Here is a 20,900-nt window from a genome sequence, read left to right on the forward strand (position 1 = left end):
TTAGGTTCCATGCTAAATCTTTATCTTAGAATCTCCAGAGATAGAACGGAGCTGGGCATTTTTTTTTTTAAATGATTGCTTCATTAAAAAAAATTATTATTTTACAAAAGTTTGTTCTTAAATCTACAACAGGATCTAAGACAACACTTCTTTCTAGTTATAGGTGGCAATAAACGCTAGGACAGGGTGGGAAGGGGGAGTGGGGATCCAGATGTTTAAATAGGAATGGAACTGAGGCTCACCATTGCCTCAGGCACTGTCACTGGCTTCCCTTTTGCCAGATCTGTTAATTCCACCTGTGGCCAGGGGCCCCTTCCCTGTGGCTTTCGTTTTTAGCTCTTCTTGCTTCTGCTTCTCTTTCTGTTTCTGCTTGAATGCTTTATCTCATCCATCTCCTTGGCCTGCTTCTTGGGCTGTTTCAGAGGCTTCTTCTTGTCACCATCGCAGCAAGACATGGTGCCTGTCACCCCTTCCCCAGACCCTGCCTGGGAAGCCAACAGGGGAAGCCTGTTGAACCAACACCCCAGATGATTTCAAAGTAGAAAGTTCTAGTATCATTGCCATAGACTCTTCAAAGGTAGCATTTTAAAAGAATAAGCTAAATGAAATCTGTTAGGGAAGACACTCTGAAAGGAAAGGTAGCTCTGAAGGGTAAGAAGTGCCTAGAAATGCATTCCTGGCTCTGATCTTAATGAGAAAGAAAAGGAGGAAAGGACCTAAGTTTCCTTTGCTTTCCTTTGATTCTTTGACTTCCAGTTAGAATTATTCTGTACCATTGTGATTTAGAAGGGAATAGATCCACTTTTTAAACCACTTCACATACTAGAGAACACAAAAAAGCACTTATGAAATGGTATCATAGACGTGTAAGCAGGCAAATTAACCCTGCTTCCCACCTTCACCCCAGACAAGCTTCCATTTGCTAAAATAACAGCAGGAAAGTGTGGGAGGCACAGCTTGACTTTCTTCTCAAGATTTATTTTCCTTTTTCTCTTTTTTTTATTAAAACTTTTAAAATTTTTTTAACTGCCGAGTACAACTCTGGAGCTGCGAATACAATGCTGAAGGAGGCCTATTGCTTAAGGCAACGAGTTCAGCAGTTGTACCCATCCAGGGATGGGGTTTAGGAGAGGCACATGGATAATATAAGAAGAGCACAAAGCAAGGGTTGTGAGAGAAGGAAGGGTTTTATTATGTGGCTGAAACAGCTGAAGAAGGTGGATTCTGAAGAAGAGTAGGAAATGGATGGCCATCCTATTCAAGATTTTTTTTAAGCACAATATATGCATTGTCTCTAATGCTATAGATATCTTATAGGTGATTAACTCCTGTATTTTGGTGACACATTTTTAAAGAGATTATTAAGGCAATAATTTGTGAGCATGTAGAGAAAGGAAGTGGTGATCAACAGCACCAGGTGTGGATTTACTAAGAACAAGTCACGTCAGACCAACACCATTTCTTCAGTGGATTAGGGAACCAGGGTAGATTTGGGGTTGAGTGGGTGTTAGGAAAGCAGAAATAATGGAGGTGGAGTCACAGAAATCTTTGTTTTTGAAAAAATATATATATTGAGTGTCTGCTTAGATCAGACGTTTGCTAGGCAACTGCACTCACACTTTTTCGTGTTTGATCATCACAGTAAGCCTCTTAAGAAAATTTTGGCTTCCTGAAAACCAACGACAGCATAACATTCAAGCTCTGCAAGCTTGACACTGAAGGAGAGGGTGGATGGGAGGGGCTACCTCGGTGGAGCCCGTTTGCCCACCCATGAAGTCCCCAAAGCTAATCCTAGAGGTTCACCTCCTTCTCTGGTTCTTCCCATTTGTGCACTGGCTCAAGAGTTAGCAGAAGACTGTAACCCTCATACCTCTTAGCAAAACTGTAAAAGGACTGGGAGCCATAAACAAGATTTTAGGAAGGATGAAGGGTAATGAAATGGAAATACACAGAGAAAATGATTTGAAACCAGATAATCCTGTTTACAAAATAAGGTTTGCCCTTCTTCAGTTTATAACCCACTACAGAGATTAGGACTTCCTCTCACAGCTAGACTACCTGTTTTAAATTACTCTTTTCAGCAGGTCCTTATGCGTTTTCAGTGATTCTTCTTTGCCTCCAGACACACTCTTAAGGTATAAACTGTTCTAACCGCACTTTTAAGAATCTTATCTTCCACTCACCCACACTGTGAGGTTTTTCACCTGTCTTACTCAGAGGCCTCAGAATAGGCTACTGGTTTTGCCTCTTTGCTCAAACCATTCTTCACAGTCCACTCAGCACTCTTTCCTGTCTGCCCAAATTGTTTTATTCAGGGTATTATGGTTTGATTCAATTAAGCTAGCTCAAGTAAAAGGTTTTCTTAGAGTAATATGACATGTGAGTTCTCAGAAACAGGACTCAGCATACTCTTTAGCCTTGTATCAGTCGTGAATATTTGAGGCTTAAGCAATTGTTTTTCTCTCACATATGAAAAAATCTGGAGGTAGCTAGTTGCTGACTGTTTTAGGGGTTCAACATTATAATCTAAAGACTAGGGGGACTACTCTTCTTGGCTTTTTCCTCATGATCACAAGATGGTTGCCATAGCTCTAAATATCGTGTTCATGTTCAAAGAAAGTGGAAAGAGAAGGGAAGGGAAGGCAGTCTTTACCTTTGGTCAAGAGAGCAAGAACTTTCACAGAAACCTGCCAGTAGATTTCTGTAACCTAGCTGTTCATAAAGGAAGTGAAATCACAAGCCATAAGTGATTACTATTGAGACTATATAAAGAACTTCTACCCTGGGGCGCCTGGGTGGCTCAGTGAGTTAAAGCCTCTGCCTTGGGCTCAGGTCATGATCCCCAGGTCCTGGGATCGAGTTCTGGCATTGAGCCTCGCATGGGGCTCTCAGCTTGGCAGGGAGCCTGCTTCCTCCTCTTTCTCTGCCTACTTGTGATCTCTGTCAAATAAATAAATAAATAAATAATCGTAAAAAAAAAAAAAAAGAACTTCTACCCTGGGGTGCCTAGTGGCTCAGTGGGTTAAAGCCTCTGCTTTATATGCGAAAGACAGGCCATTGACAAAAGAATCATTTGTGGTAAATAAATTTAGAGAAAGATGCCTAGTCACATTAGTGATCACGGAAATCAAATTATGACTACATTGTGATAACCACTCATTATGACTACATAGTATAATCACGAAATTAACAAAAATGAAGACATCTGAAAAATAAATGTTGAGGGGCACCTGGCTCAGTGGGTTAAGCCTCTGCCTTCGGCTCAGGTCATGATCTCAGGGACCTGGGATGAGCCTCGCATCCCCCTGTCTCCTCAGCAGGGAGTCTGCTCAGCAGGGAGGCAGGCAGAGAGAGAGCCTGCTCTCTCTCTCAGAGAGCCCCCTCTCTCTCTGCCTGCCTCTCTACTTGTGATCTCTCTGTCAAATAAATAAAATCTTCAAAAAATAAGTAAATGTTGATAAAAATGTGGAATGGTCACTACTGCTAGTGTGGGTGAGGTAAAATGGTACAACCGTCTGGGAGTACAGTCGGGGATTTAAAAAACAGGATATGGCTTAATACATCTTAATGGACTTTCTTTTGTTGATCTGTTTTTAAAGTTATTAACTGTAACTCCTCCAAAAGGCAAAAAATCTGTTTATATATATTAACTGTTTTCTTTACCTCCTTCTAACCTAAGAAAATGTCTTCTGGTGTTGGCAGGGGGATGGGAAAGTACACCTCCCTATGCAGTGTTTCCAGAGCTATCAGGCAAAACACTTACTCCTGCTTTGTGTGCCTGCTGTAAGCCAACATCACAATGTTCATTTAATTACACATCAGTCTTCCTGACGGGGCAGTTGGCTCCTAGAGGGCAGAGATCTTTTCTTGTTCATTTTAGTGTCTCTATAGTGTGCACTGAGTTTGATGTATATCGAGGGACTCAACAAATGCTGAAGGAACGAATGAGTGAATAAAATAAAATTAATCAATAGGGTTTTTTGAATGTTTACTTTTGAAAAGGCGTTTTTAAAAAGATAAATGTTTATTTCAAAACCTGTTTAAATAAAGCACGGTCCCTAGACTATGCCCAGCACACAGTAACAATAAATATGTTTTGAATGAATACCAACTACTTAGCTATCACAAGTAATTTCAATTTACTGTGGCCTTTCACTCTGGGGACTTTGTACTTTACTCTGGAAGTAAAGAAAGCCATATCAACAATGACACATCTTTTTGTTATAAATTGTTTAAAAACTTTTAAAATGATATTGTGACAAAGGGTGAAATACAAAATTTACATTTTTTTAAAGATTTTATTTATTCATTTGAGAGAGAGAGCGAGCGAGCACAAGCAGGGGGAGAAGCAGGGAGAGAGGGAGAAGCAGAGTCCCTGCTGAGCAGGGAACTCGACTCGGGACTCCATTCCAGAACCTGAGCTGAAGGTGGACGCTTAACCATCTGAGCCATCCAGGTTAAAGAAAAATGATTTACACTTGTTACAATGGTGAGGAAAACTATTGCTATTGGGGGGTCAAAATTACTACAATAGGAGAAAGAAATTTTGCTTCACTTTGAATACAGTAAAGACAGCTGGGAATTTATAGCCAACAAACAAGCAGAGCGAGGGGGTCAGTGGATGGAAAATTACTATGAAGAAACAGAAAGGCAGGCCAAAGGTGGAGGATCAGTTATTTGATCACGTATCAAAGGCATCAGACAGCAAGGAGCGCGATGACTTAGCAGGATTCGTACTAATACTGGGTTCAGCCAGACCACACTTGAGGGCCTACGTCGAAGCCTAAGCAAGCAAAAGGCTCACAGGAGCCTAAATAACGCTCGGACAAGTCTCTGTCACTGCCTGCCTCAGACCTCTTTATTACCCAATCCTTACGGATAAGGATGGCTGGAAGGGGGCCGGATCGTGGGCCCGGAGCCTAGCTCTCCTTCCCGGCAGCAATAATCCCCGGCCAGGACTCCCGAGACATCCTCCTGCGACCACCACAGGAACGCCGGTCAGAGCGACGCCCCTCGCCTCACACCCGGGGCGCCCCCAACGTCAGCGAGACCGCAGTGCATCCCAATTTAGGGGCGGGGTCCGCAGGTCGGGCGGGGCGGGGCTGGCGGCGCTGATTGGCCAAAGCTCTCGGGCTTGGGGTTCCCGGCCCCGCCCCACCGCCCCATTACTGGCCGTTTAGAGTTCGCTGTGCTCCCCTCAGCCAGCGAGGCCGCAGACTGGCCAGTCCCGCGCTGCCCCGCGGGAGGGGCCGAGCCCACGTTCCTCCACCCTACCGGTCCCATCCTTAAAGCACGGGTTCCGACGCCCCGCCCGTTGGAGCAGGCTCCGGGATCGGGACAGCTAACCGCCCCGGCAGGCCAGGGCCTACCGAGGAGGGCCCGAGACCACGGAGCAATCGCGGCTGGCACGCGAACGTCTCGGGGCGTGGGAGCTGCGAGGGCAGGGGTCCCCGGCGCCATTGTTGGCCGCCAGCGAGGTCCGGACGGACCTCGTCTGTCCTCAGAGGCGCTTCTCCCGCCGAGAGGAGGCACAGCGAGGGGCCGTCGCCACCCCGTGGCCCAGTGCCGTGAATCGTGTGCCTCATCTACCGCCCGCGTCGGGCCGCCGGGACCATGTTTGACAAGACGCGGCTGCCGTACGTGGCCCTTGATGTGCTCTGCGTGTTGCTGGGTACGTACGCGCCGCCGGCCCGAGGGGCGTGTGCCCCGGTGGGTACGGGCGTGTGTCTTCTGGGAGGGGACTCGCGGAGAGCTGCGGACGGGCGTGGGGGCGGCGTGTGTGCGCCTGACGCGGGCGCCTTTGCTGGGAGAGAGAGACTCCGGGGGCCGCTTCCGCAGCCCCGGGATCCCGCTTTGCAGCCTGCCCCCGGCCCCCGTGTGACCCCCTCTGTCTGTCTGTCTCCTGCGGGTGTGCTGAGCTCAGCTCTGCTTGGACGCTGTTCACGCCTCTGCGCTCAGTCGCTTGCTCCTGTCCTCTGTTTCCAGTTCCACTCCCAACAAGAGCGGGGTGGGCTCCTCCCCTCCACGCCGTAGGGAAACCCGGTCACTGGCTTGTCAGGTTCAGGAGCGACACGGAGGTTTGATTCACTGGGGATTCTCTGTAACAGGCGCCAGTGCCTGGTTTATCTTACTTGTGGGAAGCAGTTTAATTTTTCATCTTTAAAAGGCTAGAACGTTCCTAATTAGAAGGTGTTACCCGGTTGTAAATTGTCACGTTGCCAGTGGGCGTGAGGGTGCCAGGTTTCTGCCTATAGGTCCGAAGAAGCTTGCCTTTTTGGGTGTGTGTGTTTGGGTGTGTGTGTGTGCGCGCGCGCGCGCGCGTGCTCCAGACCTCTTTCCTTCTCTGTACAGACCTTGCCATGGTGTAGCTTTCCATCTCCAGTGACAGCCCACAAGGATCACTAGAGGTTCTTTGGCTGCAGCAGATTTGGCGTTGTCTTCCTCATGGAAGAGTTCATTTCTGGGGCTGCTGGTTGCCAGGTGCTTCTTTCTTTTGACAAGAAAGAACTGAAGTCATCTGGATGAGGGATAGGCTTTGGAAGGAAACTTTCATCTTTTTAATATGTATGTTGCGAACTATTTAGATGTTCTTAAAAAAAGAAAAAGAAAGAAAGAAAGATCTGATTGAGGTTTGGGGGGCCCTAATCAAGTATGGAAGTAATGGTTCTGGCAAGTTCCTTGGCTGGGGGGAATCTGTGACTTGAGAATCCTAGGTGCAGGTGTGCATAATAGCTTTTCACGGATAAGAAATTCCCCGGGTTTGAATCCCGAATTCCACTTTCCTGCCTCAAACCTGTCCACTTAGGCGCTTGCAGTCTTGCTCAGTTCTTAGAAATTCTTCTCTTTGAGGTAAAATCTTTTTTTATTATCTATGAAATATCTTTATTGTTGACTAAGACACTTCCTGTAGTCCTCCACAGTGAATTTTTGGAGTTAAGTTTAGGAAAGCAAAACAACGTTCAGGAACACTATAGAAACATGAGGAACTCTTTCAGTTGTCAAGACATATTAATAACTATATTAAATGTGTTGAATTTGATTTATTGATGATGAAAGGTTTATCTTTGGTAAAGATGATAAATTTCATTTTCGTTTAGATTTGTCTTTTAATTCCAGTGTAGTTTTTTAAAAAACAGTGTTACGTTAGTTTCAGGTGTGCAGTATAGTGACTCAACAATTCTGCATATGACTCCATGATCATCAAAATAAGTGTACTCTTAATCCCCTTCACCTGTTTCACCTATTTCCTCACCCACCTCCCCTTGGGTAAGATGTAAAATTTTAAAATGTACTTTAACCCATACTCACTGTCAGTAGGGCTTCGTTAAGCTTCATTTATATTTTTGAGAAGGGAGAGGAAAATGGTCAGAAGTAATTTTGATAATTCTAATATATTGGCTAGTACCCTGTCATTGCTGCATATTGTGTACTCTCAGAATTATGTATCAACTTCCTCTTCTCCTATCTTGTGAGAGTTATTCATTTATAAAACAAATGTCAGGTTTTTTTCTATGGGCCAAGCACTGTATTAGGACAAATGAGACATAATACCACTTTAAGATAGCTAAAGCTAATATTAATAATCACAAAGCCATAAGGTAGACCTGTGTATTGTTTGTATGTTTTAAAATTTGCTTATAATGGAAAAACATTACAAACAGTCTTATAAATTATAAGTTTTTCTTGTCTGTGTTTTCAACATGATGCAAATAGTACATAATTATACTACAGAGGTAAGAATAATTTTATTGCTACATTGACCTGAAAGTTGCAGGATTTATGATGGTTCCCAAAAAGATACAATTGCGTTTTTTATTTTAAATGTCTTTGATGGTTTTGGAAGGATTTGCTTTGGGGACTTATGGATTAAGTATGTTTTAGAAGAAGATACCTCATCTGTTTGAAACATGTTTTATCTGTTACTGTATTACTCGAGATTCTTTTAAAGTAATTCAGAAGATTTTCATCATGGGCCCAGCATTCCCTTTTCCTAAACAGAAAATGAAGTACTCACTTCTTTTTATTTTCATATAGAAGATGACAGTAGATTTAACAGTATCAGTCCTCCATTACAAACAGCAATGAAAGAGAGCGGTGGGGGAGGAGATAAAGAACTTTTTCTTGCTGAGTTTTGGAAGGTAGTACATTTTTTAAAAAGATTTTCATTTATTTATTAGAGAAAGAGAGTGTGCGCTCAAGAGAGAGTACAAGCAGGGGGAGCAACAGGGAGAGGGAGAAGGAGAAGCCGTCTCCCCACTGAGCAGGGAGTCTGATCCTGGCACTTTGGGGTCATGACCTGAGCCAAAGGCAGACGCTTAACTGACTGAGCTACCCAGGTCCCCTGGAAGGCAATACATTTTGATAGCAAATTCACCTTTTTATTGGAGTGTAAGGGTTATTTTAAATTTGGTTTTTATTCACTTTACTGACAGCAGGAGATTGACACCCTAAAATTAGGGGTTATCAACTTGGCATTAACTTTATTCATTTTCTGTGGAGAATATACAGGTAAGAGTTAACTATACCAACAAAAAGATGATTAAACACTTCTTAAGTACAGGGTTATGTGAAAGTGATTCATAATTACAATGTGAATATGTTCCAGGTTCTGTTAATGACCACTCCAACATCATACAGTGTATCCATTTTAATATGATGATGTTACATGATTTTGCTACGTGACTACTTTATAATTTTATGGAGTGTGATGTCTGTTGAAGTGATCATTAAACATGTGTTTTTTTGGTGTGTGTGTATGTACATTTGTGCCCCTCCATCATCTTTATTACTATAAAACATGAATTCTCCATCTGATATACCCAGGTGATTAGTTCCTTCAGTGGATGTGGTAAGTTCTTAGAAAAGGAGTCAGGATTTTGAGAGATGGTATGTATTTGAAATGGAACATAGTCTTGCCATCTTTCTCTGGCTTTTTTGATGATGAGTTCTATCATTATAGATAAGGCTGGCTATAAGCATGTGAGCATACAAGAAAAGCTGCTCTACAGGGAATGATAGTGGGCTGGTGTGAAAGGAACAGTGTTTTTGCCTGGTGTTAAATGGTGTCCTGAATAAAACTTACTAGTGTTTAATTACTGAGAGTCATTCCAGATTTTATCCACTATGGCATAAGGCTGCCAGTCAGTGGACACTGAGTCCACTGATTCAGTGCACACTGGTTGAAGGCTGATTCTGCCAGGTCCATGGTAGGTGCTAGGGATACAAAGATGAGTAAGACAGTTCTTGCTCTAAGGGAGATCAGGGTCTAATGAAGAACAAACAAACAGGTTACGGTATATCGTGGTAAGCATAATAATGGAAGTATGAAATAAGTACCCTTTGAGTTCAGAGAAGGGAGTTATCTTAGACCTGATCCATTATAAACTAATGGTTTGTTTATCCTTAGTGATGCAGAAATGACAAAAGTTTCCTGGAATCCTCTTTTTTTTTTTCTTCCCCAACTTGATGCAAGGCAGTAGTGAACCAAGTAAGTACCCTATGTTGATGACTTTTTTGTCTTGAATGGTGTCTTGAAGATTTAGGTGTAACTGGCGTCCCATGGTGTCTTGAAGAGTTAGGTGTAACTGGAAAAAACTTTATATGCTTGTGTTTTGCTATGTGGCAGTCATTTAGAATACCTTTTTGGGCTCCATATTCTTCTTTGCCCCTCCACCTCTGTTCACCTTGCTCTGTGCTCTGGGAAGCATGCAAATTATATGGGCTCTATCAACTGACCTCTTATTTTATGATTTCTGTTTGGTTTTGGCTGATGGTACATCAGTAGAGGCGTAGAATAGCCAGTTCTCTCCTGCTGGATTTGTGTTGCTAGAGCTGTTGTGTGGTTTTGTGAATAGGTCTCAGCTTCTCTCAATGGCCCTCTCTGCCAGCCAGCTCCAGTTACAGATCTTTTTGGGTTCTGGTAACCCCGTAATTGCCCCTTAGCCCTAATGATGATAATGGCCTCCTGATGTTGGTAGCTTGGGAGTATTCCACCATCTCTTGCTACTTTACCTAAATCCTGCCTATACTTATAAAGATGATTCATTAAATTCTGTTGAATACCTTCTTTTGACTGTGTTTGTGGTTTGTTGGTTGATTTTTGGTTGGGACCCTACTAATGACATTCATACATGTCCAGAACGGGTTTGACGTAGCTTCCCTTTCTGCACTTAACACCTTTTACAGCTGCTCTTTATAGCAGGTGCAAACAGAAGCTCATGGTTTCCAAGGTCATAGTTTCCTTAACAAGCTCCAAATGTGGTACGACCATTCTGCTAAATCAGAATCAGTAGATTAAGAATAAAATCTGGCAGCAAAGAGCTGGCAGCCAATAGTAGGTGTTTGTAGAATCCCTGTTACTTGTTCTTCCTCAGTATCTATCTCAAATACTGATACCATATGTTGTTGCCATGACACTGACATCATTCTGCCCCTTAAGTATTACCCCTGAGGAGTGGTCTCTTTCTTGTCTCTCAGTTTGGGCCTGTTTCTCAAGGAAAAAACAGTAGGTATTCAGTGAAAGATTCTCACTTGGTAAATAGTCTGCAGTATTTTGTGCCTTCCCTTTTTTCCTGATGTTTGTTTGTTCCTTCATTCATTATTGAGCATGTATTTGTTTAGTATCTGCTGGTGCTTGGCATTGTGTTGGATGCTGAAGATAAAAATAAGTAGATCAATGCATAAATTGGACATAATGCTTATCCTGGTTGCTAGCCATTTCAACCTCCATTAACTTTTATTAAGCAAACTTCTTTTCCTTCTGATGAAAGTTTACTGGGTTTGTTTCTCTTTTTTATAAAAAACTTTCTCTTTCCTCCAAGCCACAGTGAAAAGGCAATCATCTCAGAAACTGAACAAAGGGGGTGCCTAGGTGGCTCAGTCATTAGGGGTCTGCCTTCGGCTCCAACCGTGGTCCCAGGGTCCTGGGATTGAGTCCCACATCCGGCTCCCTGCTTGGCGGGAGGCCTGCTTCTCCCTCTCCTATTCCCTCTGCTTGTGTTCCTTCTCTCGCTGTGTCTCTCTTTGTCAAATAAATAAAAAAAATCTTTGGGGAAAAAACATGAACAAAGATTTGTTAAGCTGGCATATTCTTGAGTTAGACTAGAGTCCTGTTGCAGGCCTTTTCTACATTTAAGTGGCCGGTTTTGAATAAAAGCAGAGGCCTGGAAGAAAATGCTATCATTTGGCTCCAGTTGGCTTTGTACACTTGAGCTTTAACTTAAACTTACCTTGCTTGTGGAAATGTTCAGAGAATGTTCTTCTCTATAGAGTTTATGAAATGTAAATTCTTCCTTATATTCACTTTGAATTACATCCTTTTGGAAACTTCTGGGCATGCTGTGGATCTTGATTAATCTTTTTCTTGTTTAGTCATTTTTTGGGAGCTCTACCAAAGTTTCCTATCTGCTCAGCTTGGGGAATTATTCTGATTCTTGTGGATAAAAAATTGAAGTTTACATTGGTATTGTTTACCCTACTAAAAGAAGTTGGAAGAAAGTCACTAACTTCTCAGATTTTAAGTAAGCTGATTAAAATGTAGCTTCCATTTTATGGAAAGGAATTTGGAATGCTAATTGTCTACTTCCTCCTAATTTAGGTAACTTAATTCAGCATTTGGGATAGAAATTACAATCTGTTTAGCAAGCTAATTAGGGATTATATAGACACTGTTTTATTTCTCTTATTCTCTTTTTAAGAAAGCACTCACCATTCAGATAGTATGGACAGTGGTTATAAGTAGCTTTCTTCTTCCATCCTTCTTATTTATTTACCTTATTTTTCGTTTTTACTATTTTTTTCCTTCTCTCTTCCTCCTGCTTTCCTTCTCTGCAACCTTCTTACTGTCTAGGTTTGTTTTGTTTTTTAAAGATTTATTTATTTGACAGACAGAGATCACAAGCAGGCAGAGAGGCAGGCAGAGAGGGATGGGGGGAAGCAGGCTCCCCACTGAGCAGAGAGCCCGATGTGGGGCTCTATCCCAGGACCCTGGGATTACGACCTGAGCTGAAGGCAGAAGTTTTAACCCACTGAGCCACCCAGGTGCCCCTTTACTGTCTAGGTTAAAATTGAGATGGCTTAAACAGAGTTTTGTTTTTTTTTTTTTTCTTCCTGAAACTAGTCTTACATAGGGAATGACTTGTTCTTTATAAACTGTAAGTTTCTCTTTTTCTTTAAAATAATAGAGAGGTAACATAGTCTAGTGATGGACTCTTTTTTTTTTTTTTTAAGATTTTATTTATTTATTTGACAGACAGAGATCACAGGTAGTCACAGAGGCAGGTGGAGAGAGAGGAGAAAGCAGGCTCCCTGTTGAGCAGAGAGCCCAATGCAGGGCTCCATCCCAGGACCCCAAGATCATGACCTGAGCCAAAGGCAGAGGTTTTAACCCCAATGAGCCACCCAGGCCCCTGTGAGACTCTTGATATACATTGCTTAGGTTCACATTTCATTTCCTCTCTTTACTAGTTTCATGACCTTGGGCAATTTTCTTCTTTGTGCCTCTTCCTAATAATAGCACCTACTTTATATGGTTCTGAGGCTAAAGTAAGTCAATTTGTAAAAAGCTTAGAGCAGTGCCTTGCACTTTGTGCAGGATATGTTTGTCAAATAAGATTAATCCTCTCTAATCCTACCAACTATAACATAATTTTAATAGAAATAACATCAACTAGTTTTGTGTTAGGGACAAAAAACAGTCACAAACTTTGAAACATTTCCCATGAATACTCATGGAATGTCTTTGAAGCTTATAGAGCAACTTGAAATAATAATAATGTTATCAGTCATGTGTAAAAACCACATATACAATCTCCAAGTAGTGGTAATCCCAACAATGGTGGAAACTGATCTGTGTAGGTTGTGTTAGAGAATAATTAAACAAATAGAAAAACTTTATATATTCATAAATCCTGAATTTCAGCTTAATCAAGAAAATGGAGTTAGCTGTATTCTGTGCCACCTTCACTGTTTTTATTGCCCAAGCCATGGGAATGGTCACTCCTCATATGAAAGTAAACTTCATTAAAAAAAAAAAATTGACCTTAATTGTACATCCTCGTTTGTGTAAATTCTGTTATTTGGATTCTCAGCAATTAAGTGGACAGCAAAGAAAAAAATGTTGTGTAATACTTCTCCATACCCTCCACTCCCTCTTACTCACTTCCCCATATCCTCTTTTCCCTCTCACTCTTGCTTTTTTCAACCAGATAGTTATTTCAATGTATTTTAATCTGAAATTGTTTTTTTGATGTGTGTGTGTGTGTGTGTGTGTGTGTGTGTGAGAGAGAGAGAGAGAGAGAGAATAATGCTAGGTTTTTAAAAATATTAGACTTCACTTTATCTTTATTAAGTGAGCACCCATTATGTGTTTAATACAATGTTAGGAGCTGTAAATGCCATTGTGAAGAAGGTAATGTCTTCAATCTTTAAGAAAATTATAGATGTTTGTAAATGCCACAAAAGAATTAAAACAAGGTTAGAAGAGAGTGAGATGGTGGAGGGTGGCAATCTAAAGGAAGTCTTCTCTGAGGAGGGGATATCTGAACTGGCCATGGAGGAACTGGAAGAAGTTGATTTTAGGTTTAGGGAAGAGCAGGTGTTGAGAGCCAAACAGCAAAGAGCATTTTGCCACAGGGATTGTAACATTTGTAACAGTGTGACTGGTATATAGTATGCATCCATGGTATTCATAATAGTGAATTTTGTAACTTATTTCTAACTGTCAAAGTGGATAATAATAACTGCCAGTTATTTAGTGCTTACTAGGCCCTGTGTGGCCTGTAAAGTCTCTTAACAACTTGATCAGAGACCGTAGCTTGGTCATCTTCTCCCAAGGGAACTCAGCTAAGAGGTGGTACAGTCAGGACTTGGGAAACGTATTTTTAAGGATTATACATTTTGAATGTGGATTCACTGGTCCAGATTTAGGAAAAGTGCTAATAAATGGAGAAGTTGAGGAAGGAGAGATTAGGGGATTAGTTGATTCTAGAAACAATCATTATTTTTAGGTAGCCTAATTGTTTTATGGCCATCTGAATTCAGTATGATGTGACTTCAGAGTCTATTTTGACTTATGATATTTTGAACATGTGCCTGCTGTCCAAAGGGGCAATTTAATTTTTCATAACTCAAACTCCTGATTACTACTAAGAGTTTGCCAGGAGAGTATCTCATACTGGAAGATGTAACTAATTTGCCCTGTTTGGTAACTTACCCACAGATTTTTCTTTCAGATAGCTTTGTCATGGGCATTTCTATACAGGAAAGGAAGACCTTTGTCCTTCACTGTACTTCATGTGAGTCATGTGTTAGAGAGTTCAGAGTCACCTTTCTAGTTCATTCCAGCAGATATAGTTAGAATCTCATGATTTAGTTCTCAGTGGTCATTGCTTGGAAATGTTTCCTGAGTCTTTTTCAGGGTGGGGTGCCTAGGAAAATGACATATAGGAAATATGTACTGGATGAGCTGTTGAGTTAATTGGCAGCTTGTTAAGCCAGGTTCTGCCTTGCCTTTTGGTACATTTACATCCGCACTAAGAGAGATGGGTTGGCTGCTTAGGTGCTCTGGGGTAAGTGATGAAAAGTGAAGAAAACCATTATTCACTGAATGCCTAAATGAGCCTTTGGTAAATGTCTTACATAAACTTCTGCAGTCTTTACAAAATTCTGAGGTTTTAGCTTCATTTTATCTCATAGCACTGGCATAAGAAATAGGTAGAAAAATAAAACGAAAGCCATGGATCTCAAATAGCTCTTACTTACTGTGGAAGACAGACTCATAAGAAATAGTGGCAATACTGTCTGGTAAGTTGAGTGCTGGATAGGTTTTTGCTTTGAAGTTTACTAAGTTTACTAAGACAGGGTCTCACTGGAGAGGTATACAGAGCCTTGAAAATAGAGATCGGTAGGTATTTTAATGAAGTCTATATTTCAAAATGATTTCTCCTGAGATGTTTGCTTTTATCCTCTGGCAGAGATAATGTATACCTTCAGGAACATTACTTTTGGCTAGTGCTAAATAATGTAAGTAATTTCTGTAGACAGTTGAGGCCCCATCTGTATTAACTGGGTGAAGACACAGGAGGTGAGTGCTTAGAAAGTGTGTGGCACATGGTAGGTATTCCAGTATTTGCCACATGAATGTATAGGCAATGTATTTGAGTCAGCCACTCTTCTGGGGTTTGAATTTTAGCTCTGTTACTAACTCTATGATATTGGGCAGGTCGCTTCAACTCTTGGATGAGTTTTGTCATCTAATGAGGAAAAAGATGCTAATAGTGCATTCCTCCTATTGCTGTGAAATTAGATGAGATAATGTATGAGACAATGCCTAGTGAAGTGTTTAGCATAGTTCTGGCCTGTGCTGTTGTTATCATTATTAAATTAATAAACCAATTTGGTGCCACTGACCCGGTCTGTTACTCAAATTTGATGTGACACGGTATTGACTTTTCTTTTGGAACCTTATTTAGTGTAGTTCTAGTTTCAGCCTAAAGAGCATTGAGAATGGGAATCTGGTTCATATTTCATTTTTTAGTGCCCAGATCATTTTGGGAAATGTTTCAATTATTTCTAACCTATTTCTTTCTGCTATCAGATACCTCAGTAAGATCTTCTAATTTTACTTTTAGGTGAACGGTATTCCTATAGGTACCCAAATGAATGTTTGTGCATGGAGAGAGATTAGTAAAATAGAAATAGGTGTGTGAGCTAGTAATGGCATGGTTTGGATAGTGGTAACTTCTCTTAGTTCTCAGTTCCTAAAACATGAAGGTTTTTTATGTCTTAAATATAAACTGGTTAAGAGCTAACTTGTAGTTCAGGTTGAAAGAGCTAAACATAAACTGTTCTCATTGTAACTTCTTTTTATCAGTAAGAATTTATCCTTTCTTTCCATAGAGTTTAAGAAGCAGATGTATGTAGTGGTCACACCCGTCTGCAGTGTTCTGGGATAGCCCAATTTTAGCTGTTAACGTTCTGCATAAAGGCAGTTTACTAAGTGTATGACTAAATGTAATTAAAAATCATACTTTTATAATATTAACTCTAAGCCTATTATTAAAAAACACAATTTTTTAAGCAATATCCCAATTTGATTGGAAAATGTACCTAACATAGTTATGCAGTGTAACAGAAGCAAGTGACATTTATTTTTATTTTTTCCAAATGGCATGGATAAGAGAAAGGAATTTTAAAAGGGCACTTTTCCGAATATGTATTGTTTCTGACCCACTGCTCGAGTTGGCAAAAAGGTTTTGTTAAACTTTGATGTTATCAAAACTTGTTAGGCAGGTTATGGGTAATATTCAACTTTATACCTAGTGTTGGATATCTACATTAATACTAACTTTATGTACCACTATATGAGTGAGATTCTAAGTGCTGCCATTGAAGATAGCCTAATTATGAACCAAATGTAGTAACAAGTAAATTACCTTTATGGAGATGTTTTTATGTGGACTTTCCCCTTTGCTTAGGATATGATGTCATGGATGTTTTCCAGTAGTGCAATTTCTTTATGTAACTATTTAAATAGTTCAGAGTATGATCTAATAATTAAAGCCGTTGGCTTGGAAATCAAATTCTGGTCTTGCTTCTGCTACTCTCAGTGATCACATGGGCAGGATCTCATGGGCTGCTTCATTTATTCATGTGTACTTTATAATGAGAATAATAGCTGCCTCAGGATTGTAGTGGTAAGCAAACCTTGCTTATTAAGAAGAGTCAGTTGCTACATAATATATTATAGCAGTTGACGCTAGGGGACTTATAGTAGGAAGACAGAACACATAGTATTCAAGGGGGTGTTTTGAGCAACTGGAACAGACCTATAGGTGATCAATTATAAGTCTAATCTAGTCAAGAATGAGGTGGAAAGTGTTTAGGAAGTAGTGATGGGCCTTGATACAAAGTAATCAAAGTAATACAGGCCCCCTGCTTGAATTTTCTCTTTTGCCATACTTAGGTACACAGTTTTATCAGTGACCAAGTGGCTCATGAAATCTTGCAACTAGTTTATTATTCCTGTATCAGTCATACTGTAAGAAATGGGGACATGTGCTATCTTGAAAAGCCAATGTAAAATATAATTTGGTCAGACTGACTGAAATTTCAGTGAAGGGAGATTTTGTTTTTTGGGTTTTTTTTAAAGATTAATGTTTGGGGGCACCAGGGTGGCTCAGTGGGTTAAGCCTCTGCCTTTGGCTCAGGTCATGATCTCAGGGTCCTAGGATCAAGTCCCACATTGGGCTTTCTGCTCAGTGGGGAGCCTGCTTCCTCCTCTCTCTCTGCCTGTCTCTCTGCCTACTTGTGATCTCTCTCTGTCAAATAAATAAATACATTCTTTTAAAAAAGATTAATGTTTGCCTACCATTTAATTAAAAAGGGAAAGAAACCACAGTTTTAACCAAGTCTGCTGAATATCAGGAGGTTATTGTATCAACAGCAATTTGTCTTCTGTGAAGTCTGTCAGATTCTTTTGGCGAAGATCTGATGCACCAAGGGAATCTCTTCTAACCTCGTAATTTGCTTGTGCTATGTTCTGTTCCATTGTCCTGCTGGATAATAAACAGGTGAGAGATATTCTTTGAAGTAGAGTGATTGCATTATCTGAGATTGTGTTTCTGTTTTCCTCAGTACAGACTAGTTCATTAGCCAATTAGTGATTAAAATGGTGAGACCTCAATGTTACTGTGTAGCTGTAGCTGTCCAACTGATTTATGTAGGCCATATTGGGGTATAGATACTATTGAACAGTTAAGGATGGAAACTCAACACCCATTAAAAATATAGCAGAATTAAAATTCCATGGCCAAAGTTGTAAGAAAATCTTGACAAAATTGAGTCCCATTTGAGAGCATATTTTTTGCTTGCTAATAACTTAAAAACATACATTTAAAGGCACTGAGCTATTCAATACTCATTACTGAAATTTGAAACTCAAGTGAGCCTCTAGAGCCTAAAGGCACTGATGTGGGCTTTTTTTTACTTTATTTAAAATTTTTTTAAAAAATTTAATTTCGGTTAGCAAACATACAGTAGTACATCATTAGTTTCAGATGTAGTGTTCAGTGATTCATCAGTTGCATGTAACACCCGGTGCTCATTGGAAATAAATTACTTCTAATAAAAAGGGAGTCAAAAAGGAGAGTGGGGAAAAAGGAAACAAGGAAAATGAAGGAAGTGAATATTGCTGGATGATCTGTTTTTGCCTTCTAAGAGGAGTTCAGAAGAGGATGAAGCTTCTTTGATAGAAAGGATGAGAGAATTAATCACGAGACTGTGCTTCCTAAAGGCCTGAGATTGCTTGCTGCTCAGTAAAGGGATTGTGGTGGAGATTCTGATTTTTCATTTGGAAAAATTTAAGGGTCACATTTATAGTGACTTAAAAAGTAAGGAATTTATCCTTTAGGTTGGTCAATTAATTCAAACTTTGTCTAAGATTTCCTAGGGGAAAAAGTCAGATTACTGAAAAAATGCTGTGTTAGTTACCCATATATCCTGTCTTTGGACTTTTCGTGTTTAAGAATGAGCTATTGGGGTGGGAGTCGCCTGCATGGCTCAGTCAGTAAGCCTCTGACTTGATCTCAGGTCTTGATCTCAGGGTTGTGAGTTGAAGCCAGCCCCCTCTTTGGGCTCCACACTGGGCATGGAGCTTACTTAAAAAAAAAAACAAACCAAAACTTTGTTGAGTATTTTGTAAGTCAAAGTTGTAGTAAAAGCTGACAAGTTTGACGTTTTGAACTGTCAGATATAACAAATAATGAAATCTTCCAGTTCATACAGGGGCTAGCCATAGGCATATTTCAGTGAGTTATCTAAATATAATTCAAGAGAAGGTGTTTATATAATATGACATACAGACATATTAATATTTATTATAATAAAGGGTGTGAATCATATCTGTGTATTCATCTTATCTATGCAAAGTACTATTAGGCAAAACAAGAGGGAAACAGACTGTTATTCCATTTTAAAGAGGTTAGAATGGTTTACTTTGTAATTTCAACAGAACTTTAAAAAATTTGTTTTACCAAGATATGAAATAATTTCCATTTATTTTTACTAATGTATAAAAGTTTTTAGAGAATTCTTTTGTATTTATGGGATGCATCAGAAGTTAAGTGTGTGGACACTGAAAACCTACAGGTCTGAGTTTGAATTCCAGTTCTTTCACCTATAATTAAGATAAATCACCAACATTCACAGCTTCAGTTTCTTTATCTGAAAAGGACTGGGTCTTTATCGGTATATTCTCTTTGGCTTATGTGAGTTACATAGTAGGCATTTGTTTATTCCACAGGTATTTGTCTCACATGTTGTGTGCCACACTTTTAAAAAAAAAAGATATTATTTATTTGAGAGAGAGAGAGCATACTAGCAGGGAGAAGGGCAGAGGGACCAGGAGAAACAAACTTACTTCTGAGCAGGGAGCCTGACTCTGACTTGGGGCTGGATCCCAGGACCCTGGGATCATGACCTGAGCCGCAGGCAGATGCTTAACTGTGTGCCACACTCTTAAGCAGAGGAGATTCATGGAATCACACAAATAAATACAAAAATGAATCAGTTAAGTGCTATAGAGGAGAGAGATGGGTATTATGAGGGCTTATAAAAAGAGTTTTGAATAGGAGAATGTGAGGTAGCTTTTTTAAATGATGAGTTTGGCTATAGGTTAGAGTAATAGATGGATGAAGGCTGGAAAAGGATGGATTTAGGGAGAGGAATTGAGAGGCAGGGCGGTGGGGTCAAGGGGGAAAGGGAGGGAAAAATGAAACAAAATGGGACTGGAGAGGGAGACAAACCATAAGAAACTCTTAATCTTAGGAAACAAACTGAGGGTTGCTGGAGGGGAGGGGGTAGAGATATGGGGTGGCTGGGTGATAGACATTGGGAGGGTATGTACTATGGTGAGTGCTGTGAATTGTGTAAGACTGATAATTCACAGACCTGTACCCCTGAAACAAATAATACGTCATATGTTAATAAATAAATAAATAAATAATTTTAAAGAAGGCTGTTGAAATAGTCCAAGTGAGATCATGGTAGTGAGACTAGAGAGGTAATGGTGGCGATGGAGAAAGGTGGATGGATCTGAGAATTCTGGGAGGTAAAATGAAAAGATTTTGGTGACATATTGGATGTGGGAAGTTGGAGATAGTGAGGATAGTTCTGAAGGTTCTGACTTGTTTAATGGATTGATGTTGATTCCTGCCAGTACTGAGCTGGGGAGCACTAGGAGAGAACCTGATCTGAGATAGGAAGAGGGGTCTGGAAGAGATAATTTTTAAAAAAAAATTTATTTTTTTGAGAGAGAGGGAGAGACAAACAGCAACAGAGAACAAGAGCGAGAAGAATAAGAGGAGAGGGAGAATGCAGGGCTTGATCCCAGGACTCTGGGATCATGACCTGAGCCGAAAACAAATGCTTAACTGATTGAGCCACCCAGGTGCCCCAGTTCTGGTTTACGTTTAAGGTGCCTTTGAGATTTTGAAGGGGAAATGTCAAGTCCTTGTTTGCATAAATGGGTCTAGAGCTCAGAGGAATGGTCTGAGTTTTGAGAGGGAGTCACTGATGTATTAATGGTAATTGAAGTTATGAGGATTGGTGAAATCCCAAATGGGAGTTACAAAGTGAGGAGAGAAGGTTTAAGATGAAGTTTTGAGAAACACTAGACTTTCAGATTGTTGAAAAAAATGAAGAACATCAAGACTGAGAGGGAACACTAAAAGCTAGGAGAATGTTCCTGGAAAGCCAAGTGAAGAGAGTGCCCCAAGGAGAGAGTGGTAACAATGTCTGCATTCTCTTGAAAGGTCCAGTAAGATAAAGTCTGAGAAGTGTCTATTGGATTTTGTTACAAAAAGGTCATTGATAATCTCATGTAAGAAAGCAATTTCCGTATT

The 20,900-nt window shown here is 40.4% G+C and overlaps 2 protein-coding genes across 3 annotated transcripts in view; one reads left to right on the forward strand and one right to left on the reverse strand.

Moving 5' to 3' along the window:
- Window positions 1-249: 249 nt before the first annotated feature.
- LOC116587210 (translation machinery-associated protein 7-like) lies at window positions 250-480 on the reverse strand. Its single transcript, XM_032337920.1, is given in 2 exon segments — window positions 250-386; window positions 389-480. Coding segments are annotated over 2 exon segments (204 nt in total). The 5' UTR covers window positions 456-480.
- Window positions 481-5,486: 5,006 nt separating this feature from the next.
- The window catches only part of PLPP1 (phospholipid phosphatase 1), a 93,556-nt gene continuing 78,142 nt past the window's right edge, over window positions 5,487-20,900 (forward strand). Inside the window, exon 1 of one of the 2 annotated variants that reach the window (XM_032336233.1) lies at window positions 5,487-5,671. In XM_032336233.1, the coding sequence (XP_032192124.1) occupies window positions 5,614-5,671 (58 nt within the window). In that variant the 5' untranslated portion in view covers window positions 5,487-5,613. The remainder of the gene's footprint in view (window positions 5,672-20,900) is intronic. The other variant, XM_032336232.1, reaches the window with a different exon arrangement.

Source organism: Mustela erminea, chromosome 3 (genome assembly GCF_009829155.1).
Source record: "Mustela erminea isolate mMusErm1 chromosome 3, mMusErm1.Pri, whole genome shotgun sequence".
In the NCBI taxonomy this organism is placed as follows: domain Eukaryota; kingdom Metazoa; phylum Chordata; class Mammalia; order Carnivora; family Mustelidae; genus Mustela; species Mustela erminea.